The sequence below is a fragment of the Hesperophylax consimilis genome, chromosome 1 (assembly GCF_061612785.1).
Source record: "Hesperophylax consimilis isolate HC1 chromosome 1, BYU_Hcon_1.0, whole genome shotgun sequence".
In the NCBI taxonomy this organism is placed as follows: domain Eukaryota; kingdom Metazoa; phylum Arthropoda; class Insecta; order Trichoptera; family Limnephilidae; genus Hesperophylax; species Hesperophylax consimilis.
Genome location: NC_142836.1, coordinates 46,193,486 through 46,206,546, shown reverse-complemented (window position 1 = coordinate 46,206,546; position 13,061 = coordinate 46,193,486). Strand labels below are relative to the sequence as shown.

Below are 13,061 nucleotides of genomic sequence, written 5' to 3'. Positions count from 1 at the left end.
ATATTAAACGTGACGGCAACGCAACGGCATTCCAAGTAAAAAATCGTTTCTGAAATGTGGTCCACCAACGAAGAAAATATATTTATATACAAGATCTTCTGAGGCAAAGTGCACAAACATCGGAAGGTGATTCTACAACATTTATCCATCAAACTGAAAGCCGGCTTTTAACCGTTCAGTTTTTAAAATATGTTTACCCACAAGTCTGTATTTGTAGTGAAAACTGATATTTCTAAAACTAAAATTTTAATATCATTTATGAAAATGTTAACAAAAAAAATTCTCCGGGATATTTTGACTAGTAACTCGAACGTCCACAATTCGATATTTAGAAAACACATTTCTTTTGTGTAGGGAATTAGTAAGAAAATTATTACTTACATTTTTTTCCGTTTATTCAATAAAAAAATTCCGACATTTGGTACTCATACATTTCGATAATATTTTGGATTTCATATTCAAATATTTGAGACAAACTGAGAAGAATAATTATTTATTTTTCCAACAAATCATATTTCTGCGCATTATAGAAAAAGTATGGACGCCCCGGTGAGATCTGTTTTTTAGAGCCCCTAATGGAATACGATGTTTGTGACTAGTAATGTCCTTCCGAGCTTTGAACGGTTACACCCCTGTTATTTGATCTCAAAGCCAAACATTTACCGCTCTGCCACAAATTTCTTACACAGGTAAGCAAAATTTGAACACATTGAAATATTAAAAATATTATAGTCACTTATCAATAATAATCAAACTATAATTCTTTATTATTTTTTGCTGATAAACTAATGTTTATAAGACAAGGTTTTATGCAAAGCATAAAAGATAAAAAATTATTATAAGCAATAACAAGTCGGCTTGTATTGATATTTCAGGCCACTAATTATTGCTTATAATTATTTGTCATCCTTTATGCTATGCATAAAACCTTGTCTTATAAACATTAGTTTATCATCACAAAATAATAATATTTGACAAGTCAAAAATATTTCACCAATATATGAAGATATTATATGTCTCGACGCCATCTAGTGAGAAATTTAGAACTAACAAAGCCTTTCCTACAAAAATAAATTTGATTGATTACAGGTGGAAAAAATATAATTAAAAGTACTTGTTGATTGAGGTACTAGTACATAATGAACCATTTGGCGGGTTGGAAATAAGCCGACATAGCTCAGTGGTTTCAGAGCACCTGACCGGACATCATAAGGCACGGGTTCAATTTCCGTTGGATGCATTTATTTTTACTCAGGAGATATTTTCAATTTGTATTGATATTTCAGGCGAATAATTATTGCTTATAATTATTTGTTTCATTTTTTAAATGTATCTCTTTATGTAATGAAAGTTAGACAACAACCGGTTATTAACGTACCTTAAGTATCAAGAGATACTTCGTTGAAGTTAACACTGTTTTTTTTTTTTTAATTTCATTAAAATTTAAATATTTCCTTATTAAAATTAAAACCAATCAACAAAAACATGGGCGTATGCACTGATTTCACCCCTTCACTATTTTTAACCCTTAGATCTCAGATACAAGCTTTGGCTGGAACCAACAAAATATTAATATGTATATCCGTAACTGCAATCAAATTCTAAATTTCGACAAATTTTATTTCACGTCTTATTTTTTATCTTCTTTACTTAGAACAAAGCAAACTTATGTACCATGTGTTTAGGAGAATTTTTCCGTCGAGTGACCAATTATTTTAATTTTGTGCTACACGACAAAAAAAAACATTAATATTTTTTCTCAATAGAACAGTCACCAAATGCAAAGTCCCCTGAGTGATACGGTAGAAGGAAAGGGGATATTGATTTATTGATTGCACACTCAAGCTTTTGAAATGTGCATGACTCGTACCGCACAAGCGCTGTTGCATTTCTTCAGAGTGATAACAAATATATGAAAGCCAATCTCCGGTAGGGGAGGGTGATGTTGATGAAAATATAATAAAACAATGTGGTTCGATGTTGCACATGTGAAATCAAAGTAGATATTTTATACTGTCACATACAGTAGCTTCCAAATCATACTACCTACTAAATTATACCGTAAAATAATTTCCAATCGACCTCTCATTTTTTTATATTTTAATCAAACATGAACTTTCTAAGACTGCGTACACAACCTGCTTCAAGGTGACCCAAAGCACTACAGAATTGAGGAATGACTTGATAACAAAGTATCTGTTTACAAATTCGTCGTAAACATCGCCGCAAACCCTTTCTAACCGAGCAAGGTAACCCCGCTTAAAAAAATGTAAAACAATTTCATTTTATAACCATAATTGTGTTGTTATAGTTCCAAGCTGCCATACTGCAGAGGTGGAGTCTTCCATCCTTCATGTGCGCCTTCTGCCCCTTCGTGCAGGTGCTCAGCGTCACGGTCAGCGTCTTCACCCTCACGGCAATAGCAGTGGATAGGCACAAAGCCATATTGGATCCCTTGAGGTAAGCTTATATGCTTTATTATAGAGAGATATATAAAATAGTTATACGGTTCATGCGAATTGGTGAAATTTTTCTTTTTAAAATTAGAACCTAACGTCGTTTTTGGCAATTCCGTTAACAATCAGTGAAAATGTCATTATAATGCAGTGTTTAATCTCACGTTTTGAAGCATCTGATGAATTGTTTTACAAAAAAATTAATGAAAATACACGAAAAAAAATTTATAATTGCTTTTATTAAAAATATTTGGTAATCCGGTTAAGAACAGAATTGCGGGTCTTAACGAATGAATTAACAGATTTCCTGATAAACTTTTTGTAAAATACGAATATATTATTACTGTGTCGGAAGACGTGTTCATGAAAATCAGAACATTTTCGCATTTATTCTTGATATTGTATTATATTACTGATAATTTTCTTGTATCAAAATAAAATGAAAAATATAATAAAAGGATTTAAAAATCTAACCTTACATTATAAAATTCAAAATAAAAACAATTTATCAAAAAATCGAATTTTTTATAAAAATAAAACATTCGATTTTTGTCGGTAATATTTAACTTCATACCTACCTACATTTTTCACAGCAATATAAATATTATTTCAACATAAATCTTTTCCTACTTGCAAGGCTTGCAAGTGACACCTTTCGATATTAACAATAGAAGTAGAAATGTCGCGTCTTTCTGGTAGGGAGAGTCAATAGGGAGCCAGTACAAGAGAAAACCGTTTTCAACCTTACACCATCGAACGGATAAAAGCATTGTGAACATGTGAGAAGTACGTGCGAGTTTAAGTAAACATAATAAAATTACACCGACAATGTTTTGTTGTCATTTCCACAGGATTTAACTTCGGGATCCAAGGGAATAAACCTCATTACATCAACTATGAATATTATTGAATATTCTACAGTTGCAGATGATTTTACGATGCACAAGGTTTTCCAATAAGAGGTGTTATTTTGATATTCAATCGTAAAAGATCAATAGTTTCGTTGCTTTGTTGTTAAATAATTTCTATCGATTTATTATTCTAATATTGCGACCCAAGAAATTCCGCCGGCGCGCGTAAAATTATGTAATTTTCAAAATGCACAGTTTTTCCTTGCATTTATTATTTAAATAGTAACTGCAAAATTTTTTGTCTGACACGATATTGTAAAATAAATGCACATTTGTCATTAAGCCATATTTTATTAAAACTTGAAATTTTTAGTAACCTTTTTTCCGGGAAATTAAAAAGGTTCATTTGACTAACAAAACAATAATCTCGTGAACCACTGCAATTTTATTGTGGTATTTTAAATTTAAAAAATCTATAGAAAATTATGTAACTATTTATCTAGTTAATCAAATCTCAAATAATCCACTCTTTTAAAAGATATAATTATTTTTTCCAAAAATGCAATCATTAATCGTCTCTTCCGTAAAGTTCACATAATGGGTTATTAGCTAATTCGTCTTGCATCCATCGAATCATTAACTTATTTATAGAGTAACATTATTTGGAAGTGAGTTAAATATCTTAGGTAACTTTAATGTGCCTTAACGTTTTTTTATCTAATATTATAAATATATTTCAAGTTCGCTTTATGCAGCAGATTAAATACAGGGTTTTCCAATAAGAGGTGTTATTTTGATATTCAATCGTAAAAGATCAATGGTTTCGATACTTGTGTGGCACGTAGAGCGTTTTGTTGAAAATAAACGTTGTCCAGATCAATACCATCTAATTTCGGCAATAAAAAATGATTGATCATCTCTCGATAGCGCAATCCATTAACCGTAACTGTTGCTCCAGCCTCATTTTCGAAAAAGTAAGGTCCAATGACTCCGCCGGACCATAAACCACACCATACAGTCACACGAAGATAGAAAGGCTTTTAAACAATAATTCTTGGGTTTTTCGAGCCCCAGATGCGACAATTTTGCTTGTTGACGAAGCCGCCGAGGTGGAAATTGGCCTCATCACTCAAGATGATTTGCATTTGATTCACTCAAGTGAATTTTAATAATTTGAATGCGTTGTTGAAGTGTGTATCGTTCCATTTTTATTAATGACTAAGGACGGGTTGTTTCGGAGAATCTGAACAATTCATCAAATTTCAACGTTCATTTTCAAGTTCTGTGAAAGATTTTTTCAAGTTCTGTTTTTATTTCAGTTTTGTCAAGCAACTAGCCTACAATGATATAAAAACAGAACTTGAATAAGTCTTTCACAGAACCCGAAAATGAACGTTGAAATTTGATGAATTGTTTAAATTCTCCGAAACAACCCGTCCTTAGTTTTTACTTGTCAAATGTCAAAAAATGACAGCTTCAAAAGTAACATCTACCGAAATAGCGGGCTATTCCAAATAACACCTCTTATTGGAAAACCCTGTAAAATAGGGTATTTTCATTTTTCGTTTTTCGACAGTAATGGAATTTGTATTTTTATTTTAACGAAATCTTTTTCCATAACTATGTAACAGTTGTCTTATCAGTCAGTAAGCATTTTTTGAATTATGAATGAAAATAATATATAAAAAATAACACCTCTTTTTATTATGATGCTCAGCATTAGAAAAATAAATTTTACATATTTTTAAGCGCGGTGATTTATTAATATTAAAAGTTTGGTACACGTATACAGCACAAAGAAGAAAAAGAGCAGGCATTCCGGTCCAGTTCTTTGCAATTTCTTTTTCAATTCTTTTCAATTTGCAAAAAGTCTAATTTTAAACGGATAAATTTTCTAAATTGAAGCTAAAACGAACAAAGACTCTAAATACAGCCTGAGATTGAATAATCGGCCCCTCAAGTGTCAAGAAGTGTAATTAGTTCGGGATTTATTGAACCTTTTCAGCGTGCTGTCTTTGAAGGATATCTACGTATAAAACAGATAAGTTATAGTTTTTTTAATATTCACGTATTTGTTTCAAATGACATACATAAAGAGAATATGCACTTTGTTTTTTGGTTGAATATTTTTTTGTTTATGATACTCAAGCCCTCTAGGTCTAAGACATAGGTATAAAATCGTTGGACCACGATACGTAGTACGAAGTGTCGCGGTATCTTATTGCAAAGTTTTTAAAAATCGTCATACCAGAGTATTACTTTTTTGTCATTTTCTCAAAGATTTAATTTCGAGAGGAGCGCCCTCTGTTCGCCCACAAAATTTGTGAATGGATTAGATTTTATTTTTTACTTTTTTGGTTAGGTTTTTATCGTATTCGGCTATTTTACGGATACTAGAAAAGTCAGGAAGAGGCAAGAAGAAACAGTAAGAAGTTGGCTAGAAGAGACAGAAATAGACTAGAAGGGTCGGTAAGAAGTAATGAAATACAAGAAGAGCCAGGAAGAGACAATACGAAGGAATACAATAAGAAAGGGCGAGAACAGGCAAGAAGAAGAACATCCAAGAAGGGGCGAGAAGAGACAATAAGAGACAAAACGAACCTAAAAGGGAAAAGATGCAGAAAGTGACGTGAAGAATTAAAAAGAGACTTCAAAAGACTAGAAGCGGCGGTAAAAAGTAATAAGACACAAGAAGAGGCAAGGCTAGCCAAGAAGGTTCGAAAAGATCCCATAAGAGATGTGAAAAGCTAAAAAGAGACTAAAAGAGTCCAAAAAAGACAAGAAGTGGCGGTAAGAAGTAAGAAGATTGAAAAAGAGACAAGAATTATCAAGTAGGAGCGAAAAGATGCAAGAAGTGGAAAGAAGAATAGAAAAGAAACAAGTGGAGCCAAGAAAAGAAGAGAGGATGCAAGAAGATGAAAACTAGAAGAGACAAGAAGGCGAGTCAAGAAGAGGCAAAATAAGCTAAGATAAACTAGAAGAAACAAGAATAATAATAATAATGATTGAATTATTCGTATAGCGCCGTTTTCGTGAGACGAAAAGAGATAAGAATAAACAAGAAGGGTCGAGAAAATGCAGGAAGAGATAAGAAGAAACAAGAAATGACAAGATGAACCAGAAAGAGCCAAAAAGTGGCAAGGAAATGTGAGAAGACGCAAGAAGAAGGAAGTTTTAAAAAAACCATAAAGCTCAATCAATTCATTGCCGATCCTTATTTACAATATTGGCTTATTCGGTTGCCTGTATACCGGACGATTAACTTACAGCCTTCTACCAATTTTCAGAGTCCGTGTTCCAAGTCCTAACAAATCAGTGCCCCCTGGTGTACCGGACGCATCGGGACAGGAGTGCTCCTGGCTGGGCTAGTACAATCGTATCATATCGTATCTTCGATCTCAGGATTTCCCTCATTATATCTTTTCACAATATGTTGAGGGTAAGAGTTGCTTTTCTAAAGAAAAAGGTGTCTAATTACTTAGTATTTTGTTTTCATGCTTCTAATGAAGTGATATAATACCTTCGTATCTTATCCCAGAAAAAATCTCACTGAGTAGATAAATATGGCTTTAAGCACTGAAAAGATAATACAAACTAGAAATGTTTCTCGTCAAGTTTTGAATGGAAACCACTGTTGCCACTGACTTGGTAGCATTTAGTTCAAGCCCATTTGACGCGTTCTCTGTCTCTATTATCCTTTCCAGTCATCGTATATCGTTATCTCATTTGATCGAAATGAAAATTCCGTAATAGTGATGAAACACAGTTATATATTTTAAAATTAAGCAAAGATAGGTCGGACTTTTGGATCACGTGACACTCCCACATGGCATTCCTTCAGTTGTTCTATATTCTATGGGTTTATGCATTCCTTACTTAAATCGGACCAAGATACTTATCTTCTAGTACTTAAACATATCTTAACCAAATTGAGTACAACTCACCCATTTGGTCACCGTAATATTAAAATTCACAAAGATTCCATTGAAAAAAATAGAGGACAAATTTTGAACATGAATAAATTGAGTCGTCGGCTTGCAAAACCCGCTCTCGAAACTTTTGTTGATTTCGAGGCAATCGCGAAAAACTGTTTACGACGATGAAGTAATATTATATTTTCGTTAAATATCTAAAGGATTATGACAGTGACAAAGGGTAATTTATTTTATTCTTGAGAGGTACAAAAATATTAATAATCCTTACCAAATATTGCCGGAGCGGCTTTTGCAACTCCTTTTCCGCCAGATCGTTTTTTGTAACTCCTTTTCCGCCAGAGCGGCTTTTGCAACTCGTTTTTTTGACAGAGCGGATTTTGCGTCACGCGTAGGGAAATAAGTGTGACAGTAAAAATATAGTGTTAGGTAGTTACTGTGAGATGCACTGTTATTGGTAAAGTATATAAATTAAGCAGGTATAGAAATATGAAACACATAAAAAATAACATCCACGCATGACAATTATTGTTAATATTTTTTTCATGTTTTCATCTTTGAGATTCATAACACCCTTAGTTAAATTTTTTGTAGTTGCGTACCATGCAGCGGGAAATTTCTTATTATCGTTTCCTTTTAAAGAAATGCACCGAAAGATCATGAAATTTAGTAAGCCTACACTTTATTTTTTAGCGGATCTTCTTAACTTCATCTCTAACTCATATTACCAATATGAAAGAACTATCAAAGCTTTGAGTAAAGTAATTGGAAAACGATATTTTTTTTGTTTAATATTAGTTACAACATTAAATTTATAGCTGTAAAAAGTAAAGTGGATCTTGAGTTCTTCAACTTTCATCAAATCATTAACTCATATTGCTATTGTGGAAAAAGAATCAAACATCTTAAGTTCTTTAACTTTCATCAAATCATTTACTCAAATTGTTTTTATGGAAAAGAATCAAACATCGTTAAAAATAAATGTAAAATGAAAAGGTTTTTTATTTGTATTATTATTATGAGAAACATTAACTTTGCACATTTTAAAATATTATTTGATAATGTAAGCTTCTGCTGAGGCAAGATTTTACAGTTTAATAATATTAATTAAAATCATAATATTATATAATAAAGTTGTAATAATATAAAATATATTAATAAAGGCAGTGATGAAGATTAAACATTTAGCATAATTTCTTTGTTTCAACCAAAAAAACCTTTTTTCATGGAACCTAAACTGACTTGACTTTCTCTGAAGAGCTGTGATTTCTCAAAGCGCCTATATTGGATTTTAAGCATCTTTATTTGAATGAAGGCATCTGATTGGTCGATTCCGCGGAGCGGATTTTTCAGGTCGCATTTCACTACCGTATCTGGTTTTGCAAGTATCCCGTTAGCAAAAATCTTTTTATTTTGCGAAATGGAAGGTAATTTGTAAGTTGAGATCTTGATCTCTTATAAAACTGTATTAAAATCTCATTTTCGTCAAAAAACCTCCAGAGCGGGATTCGCGAGTCGACGACTCAATTATAAACTTTATACTTTTATTGAAAATATAAACCATAACCATTGAACATAAACATTGCAAAACAAATAAATACGTTATTCTCCCAAAATTAACCCAAAATGTAGCAAGTAACAAACACTCTTATATTTCTGGTTTATTCTTATTTCAAACGTTGCTCATTTATTACAAAGATAGACATTCAAAGAATATGTACGGGTGAACGAAATCTATATAGGACCGGGCAGCGATTACGTAGTTATGGGTGCTTAGAAACAGGACAAAATTTCCGTGAGCCGAGTCACAAATTACGGGAAAGGAACAAAGCAACCGCAAGCGGTATTTCGCGCCGTTTGCGGTTCCTTCGTTCCTTTTACATAATTCGCGGTTAGGATCTCCGAAATTTTGTCGTATTTATACGTAGTACAGTTGCGGTGAATTACTAAATTTTCCATCACGGGTGTGACTGAAATGACACGACACGCTTACTCTTTTACACTAAAATGAAAACGGAAGCTATGTAACATTACCAGAGATGTACTTTATTTCAAATAAATCCATTTCAAATGGAAATGCAAAATGCAAAATGGGTATTTTCCATTTTGCATTTTAAATGCTTTTCTAAAAACCATTTTGCATTTTGCATTTTAAATGCTTTTCTCAATGCATTTTCCATTTTAAATGCTTTTTTGCAACATTCTTCCTACTATTTCCACTCATCTTTTTTTCATAAGCCCCAAATCTCAGTCGGTCCTCAACCTCGCTATGAGAGATAATTTACATTTGTCAAGTTGCTCCCTGGTAGAAGCCCTGGCAATTGAGTGATACCATTACAAAAAATACTGAACACGGGGCCATGACGCGGTAATATTAAATGTTAGATAGCTGTTTCTATGTTTTTACGTTGGCAACATTTATCCCGCGCAAATTTTTTGTGGTTCATAATCCGTAGACGAGGCATTTATTGATTTACCATCATGTAATATGTTTGTTCTACATTGATGTCCATTATTAAATGACAAAACTGTTTAAAAATTCTATAATTATTTTAATTGTTTGACCTGAGAAACCATTTTGCATTTTCAATGCATTTTGAAAAAAGGCATTTTGCATTTGAAATGCTTTTCTAAAAACCATTTTGCATTTTGCATTTTCAAATGGAAAAGTTTTGACCCATTTCCATTTTGCATTTCAAATGGTTTTGGGTACCCATTTTGCACATCTCTGAACATTACTACCTAATACCAAGTGATATTAAGCATTGCTACGTTAGCTGTCACATTATTTTATTTCGAAATTTACTGTTTTCTGGTAGCTAAAAGCCTTCTGAATAATTGTATTTGTTGAAATTTTTTATAAATGATTCGCGTGTATTTACGAATTGAAAGAAACTACAAGATTTGTACACCTCTCAAAGCGCAGGAATACAATTTTTCTCAAAAAATCGGCGTGTTTGGTTTGTGGCAGCTGGTGACCGCTTGTCCGACGAAAGATACTAAACGCAGTAAATCTCAAGTACATCCACTGGACCTAGTTCAGTGAAATCACGCGCATTGTCTCAGTAACTTGCTATTTATTTTATTTATTTATATATATATAAATTACAAACAACTGGGAAGGATTCCCGTTTTAGGACAGCCAAATTGTGTATTTAGTACATAATATTCTTACAATGGAATAATATTCTTATATTAATCAAGCTGTCCGACACGCATTTCTGTGGCTCAGTCTGTCTGTACAGATAGAGAAAAAATAGCGCGTGTTGCTTTTACGTCCAACAGATAGCGCTGTTTTTTTAAGGCATGTTTACAACAGGTGATATCTATAAAATGCAGGTATATAAAAACACACGCGTATTCAAATGCAACGTTGTTTCAAAAAAAATTAGTCAGTGGGTAAAGAACTTCGGAGATTTAAAATTTTGTAAAAATGAAAATTTTCTTTTTTTATTATTTATTAACCAATAAATTGACACACATTTTTGTTGGTATAATCCACCTCACTAGGCTAAGCCTGTTCTGAGGTGGCGGGAGTTTGATCTAATTTTAGATAATGCGAATTTACATAGAATCAAAGATGTAAATAAAAAGATATATAAAGAAAATATAAATAAAAAAGATAATTAATAAGAAAGATAAAAATTTAAAATAAAAAGAAATAATGAAAATACAAATAAATGAATGAGAACAAAAGAGGAAAATTCAGGCTTGGAGTGTGCTATAATTTGTGGTATTGTAGATATTATCTGTCTGCAGTATACAATGCCTTTGTTGACTATCCATGTGTGGATTTTGTGTATTATATTTACACTTGTTGCCAGGTCTTTAATATCTTTTTCCATTAAATTGAAATTTTTTGGGGCCAGATTATGAAAATATCTTTGTCCATAAGTGGTATTCATCTTCGGGGTCATGTGTTGATGTCTGTTTCTTGTTTCGTAATTGTGTTGTATAGTATGATGGTTAAGTTTGTCTTTTTGGTAATATAGAATTATAATGTTTATGTATAGTTGCTGTATGTTCAGTAAGGTGAAGTCCTTAAATAACTCTATTGTTGAGAATTTAACATAATATTAACACTGACAATTTTATTTATAACAATAAATCAATGGGTAAAAGGTAGTTTATAAACGAATTTGTATTAACATTATTGTTGCAAAGAAATATATTTTTTAGTTGCGTGGCTTGATTGGGAATCTATATTATAGATTTCCAATCAAGCCACGCGAACTAAAAAATATATTTCATTGCAACAATAATGTTAATACAAATTCGTTTATAAACTCCCTTTTACCCATTGATTTATTGTTTTTACTACGCATTTGCATCTTAGTTAACCAATCTGCACCAGTAGCAGATATTTTAAAAATCAACGATAGATCTCCTAAAAAATCACATAGTTTATAAGTTTATAATTAGTCTTTTTTGAAAAAAAAAGTTATATTCTGTATTAAAGGGAACTCGTACTTTAAATAAATAGTCTAGCATTATCCTAAGGGTTTTCATTTCAAAGGTTTCATATCAATAACATTGGGGATGGCGGTGCTTATAAAATAGAAGAATAAATAATAAATATTTTTATGGAAAATGATTCGGTCTCATCTACGAATTGAACCCAGGCCTTCCCAGGTCATTGCTCTACCACTGAGCTAATCCGACCCTAACATCTTCGGTTATATTTAACCAAAGATATTAGTTCTTCTAATATCTTTGTATTTAACCTTATCATACTTCGACTAAAAACTGCCAACGTCATGTTATTTTTCTTATTGGCTATTATAACGCATATTTTTTTATTGGCTGCTATATTTATGTATGATTTCAAGATTCCTCCCAAATTAAATGCAATCTAGATAGTGCCTAGGATAAATATATACATTTTCATTTTAATGTGTGACATCTGTTGAATTTTTTACTACTACACTATTTGACGGCCGGCATAGTCCAGTGGTAACGCATTGGACTGCCATTCCGAAGGTCGCGGGTTCGAACCCGGCGTGCGCAAATAAATTTTATTTGATTAATTTGTGTTATTTCACAATTAATTAATTAAAATAATATATAGTATATTTGCGGCATGTTCCAGAGTGGAAGATACTACCAGTATCGCCCTGGTGTAAGACCACCATTCAGAATTGAAACGTTGCTCCAAATGGCTTTAGCCGTGTTTAGTGACTAGATCTGAATAGCCAGGTACTTCCCCACCTTCATCTTTCCCTTCCCCACTTACCTTCAGCCTCACAACATCCCCCAATTGGGGATGCCATAGTCTCACTGGCTCTAGTAAATTCATCACGCATTCTAAATTATCGAATTCGTTTTAAATGAATCATGAAAGGGCAGTTTTACATACGTATCATAATCTTAACTTATTCTTAAGTATTCAAGATGATTTCGTTTTATATATTTTTATTTTTTATTTCAAGAGTACTTCAGTTAGCGTGTTATTAACTTACCAATTATTTTGTATTTCATGCTTTATTTAGATTTTATTCCTTCAATATTATTTATAATATTTTTGCAAAAATAAAAATAAATAATGTATTGTTCAATAGAGAAATAAAAAAATAGAACTTTTAAATCATAATTTTTAACGAAAATGTCTATTTTTGTAATCAAACAACTGTTTTTTTTCTGTTGACAACAAGCAAGTAAAACAAGATGTATCAATAAACTGGCAGTATTTTTGAAACGCACTAAAATTTAGAACACGGGGTTATAAGGTACTAAGGTTACTTTCGCTGTTATAAGATGAACTTTGTTGACCTGAAAAAACAAGGGAAAATCAGATAGATTTTATCATGCAGTTCAAAATTCCC

At 32.1% G+C, this 13,061-nt stretch overlaps 1 protein-coding gene across 1 annotated transcript in view; it reads left to right on the top strand.

Moving 5' to 3' along the window:
• LOC149427005 (neuropeptide Y receptor type 1-like) overlaps positions 1 to 13,061 on the top strand; it is a 245,641-nt gene that overhangs the window by 134,789 nt on the left and 97,791 nt on the right. Inside the window, exon 3 of the mRNA XM_089635168.1 lies at positions 2,312 to 2,460. Within this exon, the coding sequence (XP_089491294.1) occupies positions 2,312 to 2,460 (149 nt within the window). The remainder of the gene's footprint in view (positions 1 to 2,311; positions 2,461 to 13,061) is intronic.